We start from the raw sequence: 25298 nt of genomic DNA on the forward strand, positions 1-25298 counted from the left end.
GCACACAACTTTCAGAAGTGGGGCATGGAGTCAAAACTAGGCAGTCTAGCTCCATGAATCTCTGTGAGAGATGCTGGGGCAGCCTGCAAGGTCACCCTTCATGGGACCCTCCCCCACCTCCTGCCTCCCTACTCTCATCCTGTGCTGCCAGGGAGCTAAGCTTTGGACTTGGAGTAAATTCTCCTGCTTTGTGGGGGTAATGAGTCAGAAAGAGTCCCCCACAGAGGACGTGTGGAAACCAGAGGTTGTGGGACGGTTTCCTGACTGGGGGATGGACTGTCCTGATGCATGTGGCTCTGGCTCATGGATGAGTGGCCCCTAGGCCCCTCCTACTGCCAATGTACGAGATGTCCAGTCACAGATTGAAGGAGCCACCCCTTCATCTGAAGCCACCACTTCAGATGACAGTCATGTGGTCGAGCTCTTGATTCAGGCCTGTCTGACAGGTATGCCCTATCCCCTGTGCTGGCTCCCAGGAAGCCACCTCAGAATGCACCTTGAGTGGCTGCTATAATGCCCCATTTCACAGATGTAGACTGAGGCTCATGCAGTTGGGAGAAGGCAGCATATGATCTCAAGCAAGGCTGTCTTAGCATGACTCTCTTTCTACGCCACTTACAGACTGGCTGAGGGTCATGGCCTGTGGCCACAGGAGTGAGCAAGCAGTAGCATTAACTCCTAGTCTCAGGTGAGTCTAACCACCCAGACTCTAGCTCTTTGGGGTGTAAGGGCTCCTGGCTGCCTTCTGCCTTCCCAAAAGCTTAATCGTCAACCACATGCCATGGTGCCCAGGCAGATACCATGAAAGGGAGGCCTGTCCTTGGCAAACTGTTGTCACAATAGAACATGGCCTAGAGTGGTCAGAGTGTAGGATTTTCAGAACTAGTATATGCAATGTTTAAGGGACATGCCTCCATATTTGAATTTTGCTGTGTGTGGTGGTGCATGCCTATAATCCCAGCACTAGGGAGCTAGAGGCAAGAGGACCAGTGTTCAAGGTCATCCTCTATTACATAGTGAGCAAGGGCTGCCTGGGCCATATGAGACTCTGTCTCAAAGTAAAACCCCCCCAAATAACCAGTTTTTACCAGGCACACTGTTAAACACCTGTAATCCCAGCACTCAGGAGGCCGAGGCAGGGGAATCACAAGTTCTAAGCTGGCCTGGGCTACACAGCAATACCCTGTGTCAAAAAACAAGCAAAACAAAATGAAAATAGTTTAAAAAATACAATTTTTGGGTCAGCAAGTTGGTTCAGTGGGTAAATGTGCTTGCCACCAAGCCAGATGACCTGAGTTCAATCCCTGGAATCCATATGCTGGAAGGAGAAAACCAACTCCTACAAATTGTCCTCTGACCTACACATGCACACCTGTGGCATAGCTCTACCCCAATAAATAATAAAATAATAATAATAAATAATAATAATACATTTAGTTCCAGTACTCAGGTGCAGAGGCAAGTAGATCTTGGAGTTCCAAGCCAGCCAGGGCAGCATAGTGAAATCCTGTCAAAACAAAAACAAAAAAACATAGCCGGGTGTGGTGGCGCACGCCTTTAATCCCAGCATTTGGGAGGCAGAGGCAGGTGGATCTTTGTGAATTCGAGGCCAGCCTGGTCTGGTTCCAGGACAGCTGGGGCTACAAGGAGACCCTGTCTCAAAAAAAGGCCTACCCCCCTCCAAAAACCCCAAACCAACCCCCTCCCCAGTTTTGTACAACACTTCTGAGGGCCAGCTCTGTTCCCTATTCACACCCAGCTCCAGGACAAAGAATTGGAACATCTAGAATTATACAATTCTGTATTTAGAGACTTGTTTACAGAAGGTGTTCCTTTTTTTAAAATTTTTAAACAAAGTTCATCAATCTCTCATAGAAATAGTTTTGTAGGTTTTTTAACCGTTGCAGGATGTGAACTGGATGGAGTTGTTCACTGGTCCGTAGGTTTCATTCAACACAGCAGGGTTTTCATGTTTTAAGGCTCAGGCCAGGCACAGTTTCAAATCCTGTCAGACTAAAGCCAAAGTGAACTTTAAGGAGTGTGTTGGTGTGGCCTCGATCACAGCCACGTTGTGGTTTCAAGGGTGGAACATGCCAGGTCTTCCCTGTAGGTATCTGACTGCAACGGGGTGGGGGCGATGTTTCATTTGTCCCAGATTGTATTATTCTGCAAACCAGTCATGGTGTCCTTGTGTCAGAATATAAAAATACCTTCCTCTGGATAAAAATGTATACAGTGGAAACTTCGATGCATAGCCGAGGTTGTGTATGGAAAAAGGAAGTTTTCCAGGGCCTGTTTGATGTTGACTGTCTGCTGTGGAGACTGCAGCTGGCTGGGTGCATGAGAGTTGGGACTTCTGGAAGGGTCCTTGGCCCCTTTCTGGTCACCATTTATTTATTTATTTATTTATTTTGGCCTGTGTAGTTTCAAATGCTCACTGCATCTGTCAGCTGTTTCTCCTTCTGGCACAGAATGGCACCAAGGATGGCCATATATTCATTGTCCTTTGGGGGGGGTTGTCACCAATTTGGCCTCCCCAGTTTGGAAAAGGGGGAGCTGTTCCATCCAAATAGGCATCTCTCACAATGAGAGTGTTGAAGGAAGGGTGCCTGAGTAGGGGTCATGTCTTTGTTCCCCAGCAAGTCTTAGAAGGAGAATGGACTGGGAGACTTGGATACAATGGACACGCTGTGGTGACCTTGGTCTTATCACACATGGTCCATGAACTTGTGAATTCCTCATAGGGACAGCACCAAGGTCAACTTGAGAGATGGTGGGAAAGGGAGTTGAGTGCTCCGACTGGATGGTTCTAGTTTTTTGTCTGGTTGCTAAGCTTCAGAGCTTGTGGAGAACCAACACTTCCACTTTCTAGAAACAAGGAGGGAAGATGGTGGCCACATCTCCTCAGGAATGGAACACTTTGCTCACATGGTGGGGGGGCCTTCCTGGATGTGGCCACCATTGAGGTTGGGAAACAAGGGTCACTCTGGCATAAGCACAACCCCTGAGCACCTGCCCCACATCCAGCTCTTCAAAGGCTCTGGAAACTCCTTCTGTCTCTATATGGTAAGGATGGAAGGCTACCTGAGGCCCACAGGTTTCTAAATTCAGGGAGTGGAGACGTATGTTTTGTACAACACACCACAACCTGTGTGGGCTGCCTGGGCCTTGGCCCACACCACTGTAACATTCCCATCAGCAACAGGGCCTCCTGTGAAGAAGAGGCTGCAGAGTCTGCCAGAACGGACCATATCCTCAATGGCATGGAGGCTTTTGTTTAGAGTCTTTTGGACTTTCTCTTTTCAGCAGTTTCTGGAAAGGCAGTAGCAATGTGCTGTGTCTCACAGACAGGAGTGGGAAAGAACAAACAAATTAAACGGCAGTTCAAGCGTTCTCTGAATTTGGTCAGTCTTGAGTGTTTTGTGATGGCTTTAAACAATTGTCTTCTTTTAATCTCATCTTGTGGCAAAAATGACACAGCTTCAGTGTCTACTCCAAAACAGTCGTGACAGCATCCTGATTTTATAACTCTCTGTAATATCAAAACGGCATCAGCTGGGAATAAATTCCAAAGGATCCTTTATTAAAATAGCTAAAAGAGGTCTATAAATATTTCTTTATTTTTCTAAAAGAGAGGAGTTTTTGGGTGAGAATGTGGTGCCGATTTGCTCCTGCCTCCTACAGAAGATCTGGGAGGGGACAAGGGCAGGATTACCATGCCTCCTACGGTAGGGGTTGCCCAAAACAAGAAGCGGTGGCATCTGCTCACACTCGATTTCAGGGATCTAGGGTTACAACAATAAACGTAAATGGCATAACATGGCTGTCCACATCTGCATGGCTGAGTCTTGCTTCTCTGGACCCACCCCATCTGGGAAAGAGAGAAAAGGAGGCCTCTGGGGCACACCTCTTGCCCTGGTTTTAGAACTCCCACTCCAGAGCCTCCTCTCTGTTGGCAGCCCTCTCCAGTCGGTAGATGATACTGTTCAAGTTGGCCATTTTTTCATGCCGCCGCTGCAAGTTGGGGTTCACCTTGGTGCTGGGGTGCAAAGCCCCAGCTGTGTCTGCAGTGGGGCTGGCACTCGGCACTTTAGCAGGTGGGGCACCAGGAAGGGATGGGGAGATGGAGGCTGAGGAGGAGGGGACAGGTGACACACATGTCATGAGGCCTGGTGAGGAGGCTGCAGAGGGTGAGTTTGGTGGCTCCTCCAGGCTGCAGCGTGAGGACTCCGAGGCAGACTTGAAACTCAGAGGATCAGAGTGAAGCGGCTCCCCCACCTCCTCCTGGGGATTGTGCAGTGAGGGGCAGTCTGGGCTGGGTGCACCTGGAAGCAGAGGCCCAGGGGCCAGCTCTGGAAGTTCATTGTTCCCCAGAAAGTGGAGATTCTTCTCTTTGGGTGCATCTTGCCCTCTCTCTGGTCCCCCTAAGTCCTGGGGCTGGTTTCCCCCCTCTGCCTCTGTATCCTCCTCTTGCTTGATCCTCACCAGTGCCCTGTCAGGGACACTTGGGGGCATGGGACTCTCCTTAGGCTCCTGCAGCTCCAGGCTTTTCACAGGGGGCTTTTGGTCCTCAGCCTCTGAGTCAGGGCTCTGTGGGGTGGGGTCTGTGTGGGTCTGGGCTGGTGTTAGGACATGGGGACCCCCACTTGGGTCGAGGTCTGGTTCGTCCTGCGTTCCCTCCACCAACATTTCACGGCGCATCCTGGACCTGTGGCAGACACAAAGGTGAGCCTGGGCTCAATGGGGGCTGCTGACCTCAGACTCAGTCCATGGGAACAGCGTTTGTGTCCCACCCGCTGCCCTAGGTGACACCCATGTGTACAGTGGCTCCTCCCCCATCATATCCAATCACTCTCATTGCTCCTTCTTCCTAGGGCTCACTGTGGCTTGTCACAATGTGTGACCTCAAGAACCTGCTCATCAAGATGTGCTTAGGGTGGTTATTGTCCCCCTTTCTGGGCACAGAAAACACTATAGACCAGTATTCTGTAACTGTTTGAGGGTTTTTTGTGTGTGAATATGTATGTGTTCATGTGTGCAAGTGCCCATGGAAGCCAGAGGTCGATGTTGGGGTGTCTTCTTCAATCTTTTGACACTTTTTGTTTTTGTTGTTTTGAAACAGGGTCTCACTATGTAGCCCTGGCTATTCTGGAAACTTCTCTGTAGACCAGGCTGGTCTTAAACTCACAGAGATCTGCCTGCTTCTGTCTCTGTCTCCTGATGCTGGGATTAATGGCCTATGCCACTATGCCCAGGCTTACACCTTAGTTTTTAAAATGTATTTGTATTTTTATGCATATGAGTGTTTTTGCCTGTGTGTATATAAGTGCACCACATGTGTTCAGTGCCTGCAGAGACCAGGAGAGGGCATTGGATTCCCTGGAACTGGAGTTATAGACAGTTATTAGCTGTCATGTGGATGCTGGGAACTGAACCCAAGTTCTCTGCAAGAGCAGCCAGTGAATGCTCTTAACTGCTGAGTTGTCTCTCTAGTACCTACTCCTTAAAAAAATTATGTACATGCATGTGCATGTGTGCCTAGAGGCCAGAGGCTGACGTCCTTATTGACTGGTCTCCACTTTATTTTTGAGACAGGGTATGTCAGTGAATATGACATTCTTGATTGGCTAGACTGGCTGGCCAGGGAGCCCTGGGGAATTTTCCTTTACCTCCCCAGTATTGGGGTTATAGGTATGTGCTATACACCCATGTATACAGTGGCTCCTCCCCCATCATATCCAATCATTCTCATTGATCCTTCTTTCCGGGGCTCCCTGTGGCTTGTCACATGTGTGACCTCAAGAACCTGCTCATTGGGATGTGCTTAGGGTGGTGACCGTCCTCCTCTCTGGAGGTGCTCAGAAAATACTATGGAATAAACAGTGTTTTCTTCTGTAACTGTGTGTGACATGTGGCTTTTATTTTTAAGTTTTACTACACGAATCAGTTGGTTCTCTCCTTTTACCATGTGGATCGTGGGGATCAAACTCAGGTCATCAGTTTTGGCAGGCACCTTTACCCTCTGAGCCATAATGCATAGCTTTTTTTTTTCTTAATGTTGAGTTCTGGGGATCAAAATCAGGTCCTCAACCTTGTGCAAGCAAACGCTTTGCCAATGGAACCATCTCCTGCCTCCCTTTTTTTTTTTTTTTTTTTTTTTTTTTTGTAGTGCTAGGGTTGAACTCAGGGCCTTGCTTTTGGCAAGCAAGCACACTACATCTTTGGTCTGGGTGGTTTCTTTTGGAAGTAGAATTCTATCTGCTTCTTGGTACAAACTTGTATGCATCCTTCAAAACCCACCTCAAGTGTCTCCTTTTCTGTCAAGTTTTCTCTAGGCAAAATTCTCTTTTTCCTAAAGCCCTGTTCTTTTATTTTGCCATACTTAACTGGTTGAGGTGAAACAACCTGGTTCATGTATGCTTCTCAGGGTCAGGGATGGTGGCTTTGAACTCGGGTTTCCAGAGCCTGGCTCACTATGCATACACTGGTCATGCTTTTGAATGAATGTGCTGATGACAGCAGAACACCCGGCTCCTGTGGGCAATAAGAAGTGAGCCCCCCTGTCACTGTGTCCCATGTTCTGTCATCTGTGGTCTGAGAGGGGTAAGAAGCCATTGATGGGCTGTGCTCACTTCCACACTGGCTTCATCTGACTGATCTGGCTCTGGGGGACAAGTTAGATATGGTGATGTTCCTCATCTTGTAAAATCAGGATGAAACTCTGAGAGGCACATGATCAGACAAAGGCCACACAGCCAAGGTGGGACTTGATCCCAGGTCTATGTGATGCCAACATACAAGCTGAGGAGAAGGGATCTGAGTACACTAACCCAGTCTCCCTTCCTCTTTGGGGGGTCTCAAGACCTTTCTCTACCCCTGGGATGGGTGGATAGGCTTCCATGGTGTCACATGGGCACTAGTGACATTTTACATTTCCTACTCAGGAAGTGGGTGGAGCCTCAGAGATGGCTAATTGTGGCCTTCATCAAGCCTGATAGGAGGGGTCCCAGGCAGCCTCAGGGAGTCCTCTGTGACCTCAGGGAGTCAGAGCAGCTAGAGCTCTGAGACCAGGGAAAGGTTGGAAGAGGAGCTACAGGAGGGCTCACTGGGCTGCAGTGGGGCAGGGTTTTCCTTTGTTCTCTGAAGTAGAAGGGACCATGAGCCTCCATTTAGGGCTCCAGCCAGAGGCTCCTTAAGTATTGGCCCGAGCCTGAATTCCTTCCTAGAGGCAGCTGTTGTTGGAGAGTGACAGTTAATGGTCACACTGGGTGTTGGCCTATGCCTGAGCCAGGTGTTTACATAATGGTCTGGACACCCAAGAAAGGATATGCTGGGGTTCCTGCCTTATAGCTTCAAACAAGGGACTGAGGGAAGGGACATGACCTGCTCAGGAGTCCTCAGCTGAGGTGACAGAGCTGGGCTATATTCACATGCATTTGTGAATGCAAATAGCTGTGTAATCCAGCTACAGTGCCTAGGTCCCAACTGCCCTCTGGAGTGTTCCCAAGAACTTCCAGGTCTTTCCTGTGGCTCTCTGTTCCCCTCTGTCTTCCATGACCTTCTGTGTCCCTATGCCGTGTCACCATGGCCTTCCATGTCCTGTGTCCCTCTGTGTCTCTGGTGTCCCTGTGGCCTTCTGTGTCCCCTGTGACTTCATGACCTGTGTTCCTCTGTGTCCCCCATGGTCCCCTGTGGCTATGTCTTCTATGACCTTCTGTGTCCTTCTGGGTTCCCTGTGTCCCCATGGTCCTCTGTGTACCCCATGAACCCCTGTGTCCATTTGGTTCCCTGTGTCCCCACACATAGCCCTCTGTCACTTTGGGTATCAATGGCCCTCTGTGCCCCCACAGCCCTCTGTGTCAGTGTCTTTCTCTGTCCCCCATGGCCCTCTGTGTCCCTGTGTCCCTCTGTGATTCCATGGCCCCTGGGTCCCCATGACCACCTGTAGTTGTGGAACCAGTTGATGACGGTATTGGTCTTGAGGTTGAGCTGGAAGGACAGCAGCTCTATGGTCTGCTGCGAGGGGTAGGGCTCCAGCTGGTAGGCCTTCCGCAGTGCCTCCTTCTCGGCAGGCGCCAGCACCACACGAGGCTTCTTGGCCTGCAGGAGGCTCAGCTCCTGGGGCTGCAGGCATGGACTGGGGCACTCGGAGCGTGTGGCCGGTGACTCGCTGTCAGAGCCGGTGCTGATGAGCCCATAGCGGCGCTTGAGATACGCTGAGGAGGGAGGGGAGAGACTGACAGGCCATCACTGTCCCACTTGCTCTTTAGGATGATGGGAACCTCAGGGACAGTGATCAGCCAGCCCTGCAGAGCCCTCCCCCATCCCTGTATTCTCCAGTCTCATCCCCTTTGCCTATTCCTGCTCCCCACCCCTCCACTGGCCTGTTCTCTGACTGCATCGTGATGTCTATGAGGCCTGCTAGGGTGAGGGGGGTTACTGGGATACAGCTAGGGCAGAGGGGGAAGCAAACACAGGTAGTGCTCAAATTGGGGTGCTCTGTGACACTTCAGGATAGTCTGGGGGACTAATTTAAGTAAACCCACTCACTGTTGGATTCATTCTAATCTCAAAACAACAAATTCAAACAAAAGTCTGCTTCAGTTTAGATTCAGAAGGTTTTCCAGAAGCCTATGTGGAAGGCTTGGTCCTAGCTGGGCACTTTTGGAAGCAGTTGGAACCTTTAAGGGATGGGGCCCAGCAAGAAGAGGTCTTTAGATTATTGGTGGTATGCCTTTATTTTAATTTTTTGAGACAGGGTCCATGTAGCCTAGGCTGGCCTCTAACTCATTATGTAGTGGAGGATGAACTTGAACTTCTGACTGTCTTGCCTCTACCTCTTTTATTTTTGAGACAGGGTCTCCCTTGTAGCCTCATCTGGTCTGAAACTCTTTATGTAGACCAGGCTGACCTTGAACTCACAGAGATCTGCCTGCCACTGATGGGGTTATAAGGCATGAGACACCACTCCTGGCCTGCCTCCACCTCTTGACTGGTACTAGATCATAGGTGTGCACCATCATACCTGGTTATCCAGTGCTGGGATGGAATCCAAGGTCTTTGCACGTTAGGCAAGTACTCTCCCAACTAAGCTATACTCCTAACCCCTAGGGGCCTGTCCTTGAAGGAACCACTGGGACACCAGTCTGTCTCTTTTTCTGGGTGGGTCTGCTCTCTGCTGGGTAAGGAGCACAGGGAAGTGTATCAAATGGAGGAGGGCTAAGGAGGGAGGGAGAACTGATCAAGAATGTGGTGCAGCATGCAGCCAAGGTTGGCAAGGTTGTGCCCAGATCTGGGTATATGGATGGCATGAGAGCTACTGTGTATGATTTTTGAGGGAGAAGTGGATATTTCAGTTGCTGCTAGTGGCAGGGTTTTCAGGTTGACTGCACCCCGTAGCTGGCTTCCCCGGCCTCTCACCTTTCTTTTCCAGCTTCTTCATGTCTCGCAGCTTTTCCACATTATGGGGATCGTTGAGCCACAGCTGCATGCGTACAAAAGGCTCCCGGCCCTTTAGGCTCAGCTTGTGCCAAGGCTTGGGCCGTGACAACAGGTCTGACACAGAGCCCTGTGTCAGTCCCAGGATGCTCTCGCCAAACAACCGCTGCCCTGGGGACAGGGCAGAGGGCAACTGTCACCCCAGGTTAGGGACTGAGACCCACTCCTGGGATAGTCAGATGAGGAGCAGTCCAGGGAGGGAGGGCCCAGGACACAGGACCCAAGCAATCTGATGGAACTTTTTTTTTTTTTTTTTTTTTTTTTTTTGAGACAGGGTCTCATTGTGTAGCCCTGGCCAGGCTGGAGCTCACGATGTAGACCAGGCTGGCTTTTAACTCAGAGATCTGCCAGCCTCTGCTGGGATTAAAGGTGCGGGCCACCACTGATGGCTTGATGGGACATTTTTACACAAGAGATTTGAGGGGGACACTGGGCAGCAACCCACAAAAATGCCTTTCTGTTTACAGGGTTCTGACTTCCTAGGGAATCCCTGAGACTGCCAGCAAATGTCCTGTACACAAGTTTGTACCACCTCCTGGAGGACAACCTCCAGGTTCTACCAGAATTTTAAATGTATGTGACCTCTGACCTAGGAAATCCATTGCCCAGGAGTAACCCAGGAGGATACCTGCCCAAGCAATGCAGACTGTGGGGAGGGGTACTGGGATCTAACCAGGGTCTTGTACAAGCTCTCCGCCACCCCAGTCCCTATTTGGTCTTCCTTCCTTCCTTCCTTCCTTCCTTCCTTCCTTCCTTCCTTCCTTCCTTCCTTCTTTTTTTTTTTTCTATATCCCCCGCTGGCCTGCGAGACAGGGTCTTCCTGTAGCCCCAGCTGGCCTGGAACTCCCAATGTAGACCAGGCTGGCCTTGAACTCACAGAGATTTGCCTGCCTCTGCCTCCCAAGTGCTGGGATTAAAGACATGTACCACCATGCCCAGCCTTAATTTTCTTTTTTTAAAAATAGGATCTTACTATATACGTCACTGAGGCTGGCCTCAAATTCTTTTTTGAAAAACATTTTTATTTTATGTGTGTTTTGCCTGCATGTATGTAAGTGTACTATGTTCATGCATTGCCCATGGAAGCCAGAAGAGGCTGTCAGATCCCTTTGAACTGGAGTTTCAGAAAGATAGCTGGCATATGGGTGCTGGGAACAAAACAACCTGGGTCCTCTGCAAGAACAGCCAGTGCTCTTAACTGCTGAGCCATCTCTTTAGCCCCTGGCCTCAAACTCTTGATCCTGCCTCAGGCTCTCATGCTGTGTGTGTGTGTGTGTGTGTGTGTGTGTGTGTGTGTGTGTTGTGTGTGGTGTGTGCATGTGGAGGTCAAAGGTCTTCCTAAATTGCTCTCCAAATTTTTTTAAAAAAAGGTTTATTTTATCTTTTTTCAGATTTATTTTATTTTTAATTATGTGTGCATGTGCATGTGTATATGTGAGGATGCATGCATGTGTGAGTGCAGGTTCCTGTGGAGTCTAGCAAAGGACATCACATTTCATGTAGCTGGAGTTACAGGGGGTTGTGAGCCACCCAATATGGGTGCTGGGAACAAACTCTGGCCCTCTTCGAGAGTAGCCAGTGCCTTTAACCACTGAGCCATTTCTCTGGCCCCTCAAAACCTTATTTTTTGAGACAGAGTCTCTCACTGAACCTGGAGCTTGTGAATTCAGCTAGACTGGCTGGCCAGTAAGTTCCTGAGATCCACCTCTTTCCACCCTTACCAACACTGGGTTACAGAGGTGTGTTACCACACCCAGCTTTTCCAGGGGTGCTGGAGATCCCACCCAGGCCCTCATGCTTGTGTGGCAGGCACTTTTCTGCTGAGCCATCTCTCCTGATCTCCTGTTTACATTTTTTCCCCACCTCCCTTTTTAAATATTTAAAAATTTAATTATCTTATATTTATTATTGTTTTAAAATTTGATGTGTATGAGTGTTTTGTCTACATGTTAGTACACTGACATGTGTTCAGTGCCCATGGAGGCCAGAAGAGGGCATTGAATCCCCTGGAACTGGAGTTAGGAATGGTTGTTGGCTGCCATATAAGTGTTGGGAACTAAACTCAAGTTGTCTGCAAGAGAAGCTAGTGCTTTTATGTGCTGAATCATCTCTCTTGCTTTTTAACTTATTTGTTAAACTTGACTGTTAGACATACTTATTCATTCACTTATTTCTGTATATTTTTGAGACAAGGTCTCACACCATAGCTAGGCGGGCTTTGAACTTGCAGCAGTCCTCCTGCCTCGGCCTCCTGAGTGGTCAGGTTGCTGTGTGAGTGCCACACCCAACTCCTGTTTGCTATTTTGGAACAACCCTGTCCTTACTGTCATAACAGAAGCTGGGGTGACAGGTTTCAGGTTTACACGTGTCCCTGATATGGGGTAGGGCTGGCACATGGGCCTCAGGAGTTTATGATCCAGAAAAGAGCTGGGATAGTCACCTGGTCACCCAGTCACTGAGCCCCTGAAGGGCAGCATTTTGCCCCTGGATGAGTGTTACCATTGGCTACAGTGACTGGGGCTCACTAAATCCATCTGCAAATCAGTTTTTAGAGCTGGGGGTGGAGGACTGCAGGCCATACCACCTCACTTTTGTCTCTCAGCAGGGACCTGGTTCAGAGTCACATGCCCCACACAGGGGCCTACATGCCCAGGCTGACCCTGAGGTCACTGGGCTGACCCTGCAGCACATTTTTTTTAAGGCTGAGAAGAGTCAACCAGGGCCATAGGCAGTGTTCCAGTCCTTGCCCCGTACCTAGGTTGTTGTCTGTGAGGACCTCCTTGACCCTCTTGGTGATGGAATATGTGTCCAGCTCCGGGGACATGGCCACCATCTCCTGGATGCCCCCCACTGCTGGGCTGCTTGAGCACATCTTCCCACGGCCCTCTGGCTGCTGGTTCTCTTTGCTGCTCTCCAGTGACAGGCCCAGGGGCTCCTGGAAGCTCTTCTCAGGTTCTGTGGGGCTTGGGGGAGGTGATGGCGAGGACCTTGGCTCATTAGGACTGGCTGTAGGCAAGACAACAGAGTGGTCACTGATCTGGCAAGACTGGGGCAGGATGGCTGATTAGAGCCAAGACTGGCACCAAGCTACCTGTAGCCACTGCAGTGACACCTCAGAAAGGACTGACCAGGGTGGTGGTCACAGTAACAGATAGCGTGTGTGTGTGTGTGCGTGCGTGTGTGTCTGGTACCGGGAATGGAACACAGGGTGCTGCATATGCTAGGTAAACATTCTACCACTGAGCTTATAGTTCAATTCCTTTTTATTTATTTATTTATTTATTTTTGTCTTTTTGAGACAGGGTCTCCCTGTATTCTCAGCTGACCTGAACTCACTATGTAGACCAGGCTGGCCTTGAACTCACAAAGATCTGCCTGCCTCTGCCTCCCAAGTGCTGGGACTAAAGGCGTGTGCCACCACGCCCGGCCCTCAACTCCTTTTTAAAGATATCATTTTGAGACATGGTTTCCCCAAATTGTACAGCCTGGTCTTGTAATCCTGCCCCAGTCCCCAAAGTGCTATCTCCTTGTCTGGCCTGTCTGCTTCCTGTCTGTCTATCCGGCCTGTCTGCATGTCCATATGACAGTCTTCTTACTGTCTGTCTGGCCTGTCTGCCACCTTAGTACCACCCACCTGTTGTCTAATCTTGCCTGTCTCCTGCTCTGGCTTGTCTGGTCTGCTGCTTGTCTGTCGCCTGTCTGCTGCCATCAGTCCAGTCCGCTGTTTGTCTGTCACCTTTATGCCTGTCTGGCCTGTCACCTGTCATCTGTCTATCCTCTTTGTTGTCAGTCTGACCTGCCTGTCCTGTCTGCTGCCTATCAGGTCTGTCTGCTTTCTGTCTGGCCTGTCATCTGTCCGTCTGCCGCCTGTGTGCCACTTGTCTATCCTGCCTGTTTGGCCTGTCACCTGTCTGTTGTCTGTTCATCCTGTCAACTGCCTGTATGTCCTCTCTGCTTCCTGTCTATTGTGTCTACTGCCTGTCTGCCCTGTCTGCCACCTGTCTGTCTGCATTCTGTCCTGCCTTCTGTCCAGCCTGACCTGTCTGTCATCTGTCTGCTGCCTGTATGGTCTGTCTACCTCCTGTCTGTCCTGTCTGCTTCCTGTCTGTCCTGTCTGTCCTGTCTGTTACCTGTCTGCCTTCTGGCTGTCTGCTGACAGCGTTTCCCTCCCTTGTAGCCACAGACTGACAAATGAGCTGTCCTAGTCTCAGGATTTTTACCTTGAAAAATTCAGACTCCAACCTGCCCATGACCTCATTAAAGAACTGCCAAGGGCCAAGGCCTGTTTTAAGGATTCTGAGCACTGTGCTGGGTCTCTAGGGAGCCAGAAAGTTTGATCGTGTGGGAGGGCTCAGGGCTCTGTAGGCTATGGTTTTCCCACTTGCTCTAGGTATCCAGGGCCCCCTCAAGGGACACCACCAGGATGTCCACATCTGTTGTTAGGGTGGAAGGAAGTGTCCTTCTAGGGAAGGGAGGTGGTAAGATCAATGGAGGCTGTGCCTAGAGCCTGGTGTTGGGGATGGAGAGAGGGGCAGAGGCAGGTAGGGAGGTCTGGTGATGTAGGGTGAAGTCTGCTGCCCCTTGCACTCACCCTGGGAGGTGCTGGGCTGCCGGACTGGGGCCTGGCTCTGGCCCAGCTGGTCTGACAGCCACAGCTGCATGCGGATAAATGGCTCCCGGCCCTTCTGTGTCAGCTTGCTCCATGGCTTTGGCCGAGACAGCATGTCACTCACGCTCCCCTGGGACAGTCCCAGCACCTGTGGGTGGGTGATAGGTCAGCAGGCCCTGGGCCATGGCCTCCAGGCCCTCCCTCTAGGTTCTTGGGAGCTGGCTCTCCTTTGATCCTCTCACTCAGTCCTTCACCTCCAGTACCACCCTGTGTATAAAACCCCTGCCTGGCCCTTAAAAGCCACCAGCTGTCCCCTCCAGGAAGCCACCCTGTGCCTCACATTTAGGTCTCTTCTCCAGGCCCTTTCTCATGCCTCTGTAACTTAAATCTGATATTCCAGCACCACCTGGGAACAGTAGTGCTAGGCTGGTCTGAGCCCTTACCCCTTTAGGATCCAGACCATGTCTAGAAGGCTCTGGAGGGCAGGTGACTGGCTGTTTACTGGCCATGGGTGGCCAGATGCAGGACATATGTCTAACAGGGGTCCAAACTGTTGCTTCCCACCCAGGTCTGCCTCCAGACACAGGCTCCAGGGCTGAGGCCTCACTTCTAGGTCCCCAAGGCACCCCCCCCAATGCCCACACCTTCTCCCCGAAGATACGCTGGCAGATGCCATTTTTAGCCAGCTTCTCCTTGACCTGACGGGTCAGCTCCAGGGTATCCACCTCCCGGTACATGTACAGCTCATACTGCTCGGGTGTCAGGGGAGGCACGGTGGGCTTCAGCGAGCGGGGCACATAGGCTGGGTAGTAGGCTAGTCTCCCGCTGCCAGCCTCAGGGACCCCAGCCTCGGCCTTGAGCTCACCCACCCTGGGGGACTCATCCTCGCCCGTGGTAGCTTCTTCCTCAGGGGCAGGGGTTGCCTCATCCACGCGAGGCCAGGACCGTCCACTGGGCTGTCCAGAATAGCTGGATGAGGAGGAGGAGAGGGAGGGTGATACAGAGGCGTAGGGGCGGCTGAGCAGGCCCCGGTCTGAGGCCCAGTGGTGGTCAAAGTAGCCAGCATCACCAATCTCAGACTTGACCTTTCGGATGATACTCTGCACAAACGCAGCTGGGGACAGGACAGTAAGCGCCGTCTGGGTCTGTGTGCTGCCACCTCTGTCTTCCTGCTTCACGTAGGCCGGAGCCCCATTCTGGCTCACAGTGGCCAGCAAGGGCCGCTCAGGGGGAGAGGGAGGCACTGAGCGACCCCGGGGTCCTGTCTCCATCTCCAGCAGGGCCTGCTGCTGGGCTTGCATTTCCCGGCGAGCCTGTTCCAGAATGTTCTTGATGGCATCTTCCGAGGTACTGGAGGAGGCTGAACCATTGGGGATGTTCAAAGGGGCTGCTGAGTTCTTGGGCTCACCTGTAGGGAGGGTGATGGTGGCCCGGGGCCAGCATCAGGGCAAAGCTGTGTGTGGCATCCATGTTTATTCTAGCCAAATGTTGAGGCGACCTCTGTGTTCAGCAATGGGGGACTGGTTAAGTAAGTTTTGGCCTATCTGTACGGTAGAATATTAGGCAGCCATTAAAAAAATCAGACCAATAGAAAGATTTTAGCATATATGGAGGGAGTGCACACAATGTAAAAAAAATCTTTGTATATGCCATCATCCAATGATGTAAACATTCAAAGAAAGATGCAGTGACATAGGAAGATGCTCTTTTACATAGTCTATTGCAGAATCATGGCACAAACTCAAATGCCCATGGACAGAAGAGTGGATGACACATAATAGCGTGGACACAAAGAATACTATACAGCATCAAAAAGGAAGCTGCCTTGCAAAGCCAGGCAGAAATCTTAATAACATAATACTGGTGGTGAAAACAAAGGCTTAGAAATGACCTACAGTCTAGAATGTCTCCAACAAAGCTACTAAGCAAACAAATGAAACCATATGTAATTTAGGGAAAAATCTTAGCAAATGGCAAACACTAAGTAACAACAGGAAAAAATGAGGTTGACAGTTATCTCTGGGGGAAGGTGTATGGGAGGTGAGTGTCAGAGGGTGGGGTCACAGTTCCCAGAGGCTCAGTGGGTTCTGTGAAGGAATGAATGAGCACACACCCAGGAAAAGGCCACACCAGAAGCGATCAGAGAGAATGTCCCAAGCAATAGGGAACAATCAGTATGTGAACAGATGCTGCCTTTGCTCTCTCAGCTGCATTTCCCATGCTATGACCTTCCTCCATAATCCCACTGTCTCCATCCTGGGGACTTCTGCAGAGCCATTAAATATATTTTCTAAATGAAAAAAGTAATTCTGCCATGGACCATAATTTAGTCATGAAAAGGGATACAGTGTGATCCAGGCTATGGTCTGGAAAAATGTTGAAAACACAAAATGAACTAAAGGGAACTGAAGCAGACGCTGCTTTTTATGTGACATCATTCACAGGAGCAGGACGGCAACAGATTGGGGAGGGTGGGACAGGGAGTAGCTGTTTAACAGGGACAGGGTGTCTTTTTTAGGGAGGCGAGAATGTTCTGGAACTATGACAATGTAGCAATGGGAATTATTAAATGTCACGGAGCTGGGTACTTTAAAACTTAATTTTGGGGCTGGGGAGATGGCTCTGAGGGTAAGAGCACTTGCTGCATAAACATGAGGATCTGAGTTCAGATCCTTAGCACCTACATAAAATGCCAGGCATGGCTGTGCATGCCTGTCTTCCCAGCACTATGGGAGGCAGAGACAGGGGGATGGCTGAGCCTTACAGGCCACCAGCCTAGCACTAAGTTTAATGAGAGACCCTGTCTCAAAGGGAATAAAGAGAGAGCGGTACCCCGGTGTCCTCCTCTGGCCCCTGTGTGCCAGGGGCACCTGCACTTAGCCCTTCCCCTGAAACAAACCTGTTAATTTTATGTGATTTTTCACCTCAAATTAAAAATGCCTACTGCATGGAGCATGGAAAAGCAGACAGGAAAAGAGACTGCCACTGAAGAGCCTCTAGGAGGCAGCTACACCCAGCTTGCTTACATACTTCCTTCCAGTCCAGTTCGAGCACAACTCACAGCATGTAAGCAAACTGGACATGTGGGACTGTGGCCTGCTCTGTCCCCACTGAGAGTCGACATAGCCAGTTCTATCTAAGTTAACAGTTCTGTCTTTCAGCTGGGCCTGGTGGGCAGGCCTGTTATCTCTGTCACTCAGGAGGCTGAGGCAGGAGGATCACAAGTTCAAGGCCAGCCTGGGTAACTCAGTGAGCCCCCATCTCAAAAGCTTACAAGTACAAACTTAAAAAAAAAAAAAAGGAAAATAAAAAGGTCTGGGGATATAACTTGGTGGTAGAGTGCTCACCTCTCCTGCCCCTGCCCACTGCCCATGCTGGGGTGATCATTACACTTGGTTGCAGTGTCACCTTTTAAATGTCCCTGCTGTCTGTTCCTGTCCCCTGGGGTAGCACTGTGGGGACCAGGCGCCCAGGTCCTGTGTAACTGACCTCACAGCTTCCCTTGGCTTCAGTTGCTCTGTCTGCACAGTGGGAGGAGACCCATATCTGTAGGCTGCATTTAGCAAACAGTAGGAGCTTAATGCATGTTTACTTTGACATCATCTGCCTTGTAGGTCTCATTGCCAGAGCTAAGAAGAAAGGACTTGCTGTGTATGAAAAAGTGTATTGCAAGGTGTTATATGGTGGGACAGTGTAGACTCCCACAGGTGTGTCCCCTCTCCTATGATCCCTTCAGGGATGGAGGGGAGGGGACCCCTCATGCCAGTAGGAGGGCAGCCACTCAGACATTTCCTTCCTCACAGGACTTTGCAACTGGGATACCTGTGCTGAACAGCCCACCAGGGGGCATCAGACACTGTGAGGTGGTGAGGGAGAGCTGAGCCCAGCATCCCAGCTTGGTCAGTCTCCCGATCTGTGGAAGGAACAGCCACAAGGCAGAGCCATTGATTGCTGGATCACAACAAGAAAAATGATTTTGACTGTAATAATCTTTCCAGAACACCTTCTGTGTGCCCTCCCTGGGCTGGTGAGAACTGACCTCACAGGGTCCTGGCACAACCTTTAGAAAAGAGGACTAATCCTGCCCCCATTTTAAAGATGAGGAGGTGGTGGCTCAGAGAAGCCAAGTTACTAGTGCAAGGTCATACAGCTAATCAACAGCAGACTAGAATTTGTGGCCAGTCTAGATCCACTGCTGCAGGTCACAATAAGGTGTGGGGACTGAGAACAGGAAGCGTCTAGCCCATCCGGATGGGGTGGGGCTTCTTGGAGGAGGTGAAGCATAAGGAAGGTAGCTGGCTAAATGTCCTGGGTAAGGGGACAGTGTGAGGGTACAGTGGCTGGCAGGAACCACAGAGTCCTGTGAGAGGTGTGAGGATTGTTAAGACTGGGCCTGGATGTCCTGATGAGAAGTTGGGATTTTACCTTGAGGGCACTGGGGAGCCACTGAAGACATCTGAGCAGTGGAATGGCTATGTTTGTGTTCTAGAAAGATCCATCTGGGCCCTGGAGGTTGCGACCTGCCTGGAACCACTCTGTGATGGACAGTGGTGAGGGAGGCCTTGCCTCCTGCTCAGAGCAGCCCTAAGAGAGTGAGGTGTCAGATGTCACTGTCAGAGCCACACTCACCCCCCTTCTGAGACTCGATCTCCTTCTTGGCCTGCTCCAGGATACTCTTGATGGCATCATCTGAGCCTGTCTCTGGTGTGCGGATTCTTGGGGTGATGCTGCCTGGGGGGGTGAAGCACAAAGGTGGCAGCTGTGGGGTCTGCAGATGGGAGTCAGGCCCTGGAACTGGCCAGGTGGACATTGCTCCTCTCCCTCCCGAAGGACCCCAGGTCCAGGGCATCAGGGTTTGCACAGACTGTCCCTGAGGGTACAGGTCCCTCTTTTTCTATGTGACCAACAGTGGGTGATCCAGGCTCTGGCTGAAAGCCAGGGTCATATGCATGCCAGGCCAGTGTTCCACAACTGAGCCATGCCTCCAGTGCTGAGCCAAGTCCCTACCCAGACTCTGGTTTGACAGTGACAGACCATGATGATGATGATCACAGCTAACTGTTCTCAAGCAGTTGCACCATTCTGGGTGCAGCGGTCAGCGTTCTGAGCCCATGTAGATCCTCCCCAGGAGGTTGAAAGATGAGGAAACTGAGGCACAAGCTCAGAGTCTAGGCCAACCTGCCTCAGGAGGGTTCGGTGGGGAGGGAGGTGGTGGCTCAGTGTGAGAGGGAGCAAAGCCACACTTCTTCCTCTAAAGAGGGGAAACTGAGGCAGAGTGGCAGATTGCCACCCTGGGTTACCCACTGGGAGGCGGTGTGGCTCATTCTTACCACTTACCTCGCTGTCGCACCTGGATGGTCCGCAGGGCCAGCACGTTCTGCTCATCTGACAGGAACTGCTTCATCTTGATGAAGGGCTCTTTGCCCTTTACTGTGAGCTTGCGCCAGGGTTTGGGCCGTGCCAGGATCTCACTCACGGAGCCTTGCGACAGCCCCAGCACGTAGTGGCCGAATACTCGCTGGCCGATATTGTGTTTCAGCAGCTGTTCCTTCACTTGGAAGGCAATCTCAGCCGTGTCCAGCTGCTCCTCCTCCGGACTGGCTCCATCCACAGCCTCGGGGACCCCAGGGGGCTCAGGGCCAGGTGCTGGGGTGGCAGCAGCCGTGGAAGGCTTGGTGCCATTGTAGAAGGCTTGTGGGAATGCCAGCAGACTACCCACCTCCCCCTTGAAGGCAGCTGGGGCTATCAGGTGCTTGGGGAGCAGTGGGTCCCCAGCCAACCTCTCCCCTGATGCCAGGCTAGGGAAGGGGGACAGCGAGAAAGTCTGCCCGGGGCTCGGGGACAGTTCTTCTGGGCCAGGTGGAGGTGGGAGTTGTTGAGAAGGGTAGGAGGGCTCAGTGCCCAGTGAGCCCTTGATGGGGTCATCCTCTGAGGGGTCCTCCTCTGGAAAGCCAGGAGGGACACACAAACAGACAGAGGGACAGAGTGACCAATAGGGATGGGGAAGACACAGAGATGAGAGATGATGAGAAAGGGAGGCAGAGAGAGACAATATGGGGGGAGGGCAGACAAGACAGACAGACCAAGATGAGTTCAGGAGGAGGAGGGAGAAAGAAAGATGGGATGGTTGGGACAGAGTTAGGAAAAGGCTCTAAGTCTCAGCAGCTGTAAATGCCCATTCCAGTCATTTCCCTCCATTCTCACATCCCTGTCTTCAGACCCCTTCAAATGCCAGTTTGGGGAAACCATGTACTATTATCAGTAACATCAGCTCAGTGTGTCATCAGAGCAGGGACGGAATCTCTGTCACCTGTAGGCCTCCTATGTAACACTGGGCCTACCTCACTCAGCTCAGTGCTCCCAGGAGGCTCCACTGTGACCTCCAATTTAGAAGTGAAGGACTAATAAGCCTGTAGTTTCTGAGAGGGCTAAAGGTCATAGAGCCACTTGTGAAGAGAAGGTGACTTTTGACTGTGGGTCTTTCCCTAGGGATCATCTGTGGGGTATGGTGTGGATATCCTCCCCCACTCCTGAGTTCTTATCAAAGCCCCCATTGTCCAGGTGGACTCAGAGGCAAGTGTCCAGAACCCTGGGACTATCTATGGAAAGATGCCTCCTTGGAACAGTATACAGCAGGAGCTCAGCCCACACCCCTTGAGACAGTATACAGCAGGCTCAACTCACACCCCTGGGACAGCACACAGCAGAGGTCAGTGCACAACCCTGGGACAGTACACAGCAGGTGTTCAGTCCCCATCCCTACATCAGCAAACAGCAGGCACTCAACTTACATCCCTGGAACAACACACAGCAGGCACTCAAACCACATCCCTGGCTCCTGGTTCTCCTGCCACATGGATAGCCCTGGGGCATGGAAAAGTCCAGACTCCCCAGGCATCCTTGCCAGCCCTCAGTCCAAGAGCTCCTTGGGATGTCCCTTGTCCCTTACCAGGGCTGGCCAACAGCGCTGGCTTCTCCAGCAGGAACTTCTGTGGGGGGAAGAAGGCCTCCTTGGCCATGAGCAGTGGGTCATCAGGCTTGGCTAGGCCCTGAGGAGATGGGAAGCAGGGCTGAGAAGGTATGGTTAGTGCAGGTTCTGGGGCAGCTGACCTTTGGGAATAGGGATGGCGGTGGGGACATGTACCTGGGGGAGGCTGCAGGTGCTGGAGGCCAGCTTCATGGCTCTTAGGATGCTGCAGGAGAAAGCAGAGGGGCCTGAGGTCAGCAGGCTATGGCTGGAGGAGAGGTCATGAGAGGTACTGCCCACACCTTCCTTGCTGGGGACCTTCCCCCTTGGCCCTGGGTCCATGCACTCACATCATGCTTGCCTTTCTTTTATCTATATTTCACCTCATTTTGTTTTATTTTATGTGTATGAGTGTTTTGCCTGCATGTATGTAAGTGCACCAGTGTCATGCAATGCCCATGGAGGCTAGAAGAGAGCATGAGATCCCCTGGAACTGGAGTTAAGGATAGTTGTTAGCTACCATGTGGGTGCTGGGAAACAAACCTGGGTCCTCTTCAAGAGCAACCAGTGCTCTTAACCACTGAACCATTTTTCCATCCCCTATTTTTTTCTTTGCAGATGTGGTCTCAGGTAGCTGAGGCTGACCTTGAACTCCTGATCCTTCTGCCTCTACCTCCCAAGTGCTGGAATCACAGGTCTACATGTGCACCATCAAGTCTGGTGTTTTCCTTTCTCTTTTCCCCTCCCTCCTTCTCTCTATCCCTCTCTTCCTCTGTCTATCCATCTCTCCTTCCTCCTTTCTTCTGTCCCTTCTTTGTAGTGCTAGAGCTGGAACCCAGGGCCCCTTATATACCATAAAAATGCTTTACCACTGAGCTACCTCTCCCATCATAGTTTTAGCCAAATATGGATGGAAAATATATAAAAAAAAAACTTTTCCCAGAAAGTTACAAAAACCAAAACTTGAATTTGCCTCAGGCTGCATGTTGAACATTACAGCAGTTTCACATGAAGGGAGAGATGCGTGGCCACTGAGCTAGAAATCATGGGTAGAGGAGATGATTAAGTCACAGGAAGTGGTACCTAAGTTCCTTGGACTACACCACGATTCAAATAGAGGTATGGGCATCTGACCCCAACACTGAGACTCAATTCTATATGGAAAACCCGTGACAGCTGCAGGCCTGTGCACAGGTTCCAGTTGTCTCTGGAGGAAGATGACCCTGAGCTTATCTGGTTGCTATGTGACCTTCCAGTTTCCACACCCATGACAAATGGCTATCTCTGTGTTCTGTACTGGTGAAAATTTGATGGAAAAGGATCAGTTTGTTTTCTTTTGTTTTGTTTGAGATAGGGTCTCCTTATGTAGCCCAGGTTGGCCTCAAACTTATGTTCCTTCTGCCTCAGCCTCCCAAGTGTTGGGATGACAGACATGTGCCATCATGTGGACCAGTTTTGACATGCCAGATACTGGCTGGAGGAAACGCGAGCACCAGAGTGGGAAGCTGGTTGGGAGGTGACCAGCTTTGTCTCCATCCCTGGGTGGTACTGTACCTCAGCTCCGTTTTAATCTCCTCATAGTCAGCCTGGGCCTGGAGCTTTTCTTCCAGCTTCTAGAAGACAAACAGGGATGGTGAGGCTGGCCCTGTGCTCTGAGCCACTGCTTACCACCCAACAGCCAGGGACCTGCCTCTATGGCCTCAGATTTAGCTGCAAGCTGCCGCTCCAGGTCAGCGATCTGGTTGGCAGAGACCTCCTCCAGCTCCTGCAGAGAGTGTCGCAGCTGCTGCGCGTCTCTCAGGAGACGCAGGATCTCCCTGTCCTTGGAGGCCAGTGCTGCTTCCAGCCGGGGCCCGGAGCACAGTGCGAAGCTTACCTTCTCCTGGGGGGAGAGAGGGCTTTGAGGGGCTGGGAGGGGTAGAACCAGGGCTCACCATCCCTGAACCCCAAGAAGAACAGAATACTCCATCCAATGTTGTCATGGGGTATGCTGACGTCATGGTGACCCAGTCAACATGCCGTGTGTGTATAACATGTACAGTTCTTATGTGAGCAACATTCATTAAGACATTGAACTGGGCTGGGTGTGGTGGTACACACCTTTAATCCTAGCACTGAAAGGCAGAGGCAGACTTGAGTCAGGCTGGTCTCACAGCTACACGATATAAGAAGTATTTGGAAAAAAAAAAGCCTTCAGACAAAAATAACCTACTACTACCAACCCCACTTTCTTCCATGGAGATAAATGCCAATTAAAACAGGAAGCGGATGCCATTAATACATTAAATTAATTAGCATCAAGCACCACTGTTGTGCTCAGAAAAGCTCGCCTCCCAACCAGCCAGGCTCCCTGTGGCTGATTAGCCATTTGTGGGTTCCACAGGGGTTAATTAAGAACCACCAGTGACTACTCCCGAGGGGTTTGAGGGAGCTCCCTTGCTCTCCCATATGTTTCCTCACTCACGTCCACTCTGTGGGACAGTCATCCAGCAGATTGATGAACATACAGTCTCCTGGGACACACACACACACACACACACACACACACACACACACACACATACACACACACCTTCCTGGATTCTCATGCAGACACATATATACAGAGAAATTCATGGCCAGCAAAGAGACAAGAATGGGTCACCGCAACATGTGCACACATGTCGGTGCAAACTAGAGACTCGTTCATGACAACAGTCATAGCATCATCTGTTTCCTGGGCACCTTCTGTGAACTAAGCAACATTGTAGGAATATCCCATGTAATCCTCTCTATAACCCTGTAAGGCAGGTAAGGATGGATGAGGAAACTGAGGCACAGTCGGATTAAAGGACACAGTGACTTGCCTACTCGACATGACCCGGGGGCCTATGTGTTAGGGAAAGTGGAAGTCATATCACCACTTGTAATTAAGGAAGGAATTGTGACCCTAGCTCTTTGGAATGCAGAGATGTAGGAAAGGCAGACCAGTTTACAGGAAGCAGGAGAGGAGATGCCTAGAACAAGACATAAGGGCAGAATGGGGAGTGCTAGGTAAAATCCTTAGGCAAGAAATGACTGTAGGATCCCAGGGGATGCTAGTCAGGGCAAAAGAGAAAGATAGGGCTTGATTTTACCCAGGAGAGATGACACTGGCTTTTCATAGCATTTGGTTCTGGTGGGAGGCCCCACGGGTGTCATCCTGGAAGGTTTTAGGAGTTAAGGGTGGAGTAGAAGCTCTAATCCTCCTTCAGTCCTGTAGGGGCTGAACACAGGCCAGGGCCCCACTGTCCAAGCAGCCACCAAGCCATGTGAGACTAATGTTCAACAGTGCCCCTGGTGGCCAACATCTGCACTGCACTGCATCTCTAAGCTCCTCCTTTGCTGGGGTTCTTGGTAATGGGAGCCATTTCCTCTGGCCTTAGAATACTTGTGTCATTTCTGGGCAGAGGTGAGGGAGACTCCACAGGAAGATACTAGGCTTTTACTTAAACAAGGGTAAGTAGAAACTTGAGCTTGGATGTTTAAAATAGTAGCTACACTGTTTTACTACACTGACCTTGACAGTTTGCTACAGTGACATTCACAAAGAAGACGCCTTGCCCTCTATATACAGAGATACAACCAACCTCACCATTCCACAAGGATGTACCCAGCAGCCCTCCAAACACCACCCATGTATTTGTATATTGGGATCTTTCCCTCTGCCTCCCATTCCCTTTCAGGTGCATTCTTACCCCACTGGGTCCCTGGGGGGAACAGCAAGCCAGGCGGATGGAGCTGTTGACAGAGGCCAGCTGTTCCCGCAGGCTTTCCACCTCCCGCTGGGCAGCCTCAGCTCGCTGGGGAGGAGAAGGGGCGAGTGGGCGAGGGGCAAGGGGCGCATGGACCCTTACACCTGCACCGTCTCGGGTCTCCAAGGGCCTAGGCCCCCATTTTCTTGGTCTTGGACCCAGGCCTGGAACTAGGAAGCCCGTCACAGAGCTCTGGGCTGGGGACAAAGAAACAGCAACCCCATGTTTGCTGGTGAGATGGGAGGACACAGAACAAAGCTGCCAGGGGCGGCTCTGGGTGATGCTGGCATACCTGGAACACTCCCTTCTACCAGGCCAGGAAGGAAAGGGGCTGTCTGGGGGGGCTGGCAAGTGTGTGCCCATCCCACATGGTTCAGTTGTGTACACTGTAGGCTGGGCTAGTCAGAAGGCAAGTGCTTCTCAGTTCTCAGACTCCCGATCTAGACTGCCT

The 25298-nt window shown here is 51.1% G+C and overlaps 1 protein-coding gene across 7 annotated transcripts in view; it reads right to left on the minus strand.

The window, feature by feature from the left end:
* Positions 1–1784: 1784 nt before the first annotated feature.
* Cux2 (cut like homeobox 2) overlaps positions 1785–25298 on the minus strand; it is a 186447-nt gene continuing 162933 nt past the window's right edge. For 5 of the 7 annotated variants that reach the window (XM_029570566.1, XM_029570567.1, XM_029570565.1 and 2 more), the window contains 13 exons: positions 24791–24895; positions 22765–22956; positions 22629–22687; positions 21252–21300; positions 21057–21177; positions 19445–20050; positions 18737–18838; positions 14752–15515; positions 14090–14255; positions 12253–12504; positions 9421–9609; positions 7943–8216; positions 1785–4708 (listed from right to left, as the gene is read on the minus strand). In XM_029570566.1, the coding sequence (XP_029426426.1) occupies positions 3922–4708; positions 7943–8216; positions 9421–9609; positions 12253–12504; positions 14090–14255; positions 14752–15515; positions 18737–18838; positions 19445–20050; positions 21057–21177; positions 21252–21300; positions 22629–22687; positions 22765–22956; positions 24791–24895 (3666 nt within the window). In that variant the 3' untranslated portion in view covers positions 1785–3921. The remainder of the gene's footprint in view (positions 4709–7942; positions 8217–9420; positions 9610–12252; positions 12505–14089; positions 14256–14751; positions 15516–18736; positions 18839–19444; positions 20051–21056; positions 21178–21251; positions 21301–22628; positions 22688–22764; positions 22957–24790; positions 24896–25298) is intronic. The other 2 variants (XM_029570568.1, XM_029570571.1) reach the window with 2 other exon arrangements.

The sequence above is a fragment of the Nannospalax galili genome, unplaced genomic scaffold (genome assembly GCF_000622305.1).
Source record: "Nannospalax galili isolate Female #2095 unplaced genomic scaffold, S.galili_v1.0 scaffold120, whole genome shotgun sequence".
NCBI classification, from domain to species: domain Eukaryota; kingdom Metazoa; phylum Chordata; class Mammalia; order Rodentia; family Spalacidae; genus Nannospalax; species Nannospalax galili.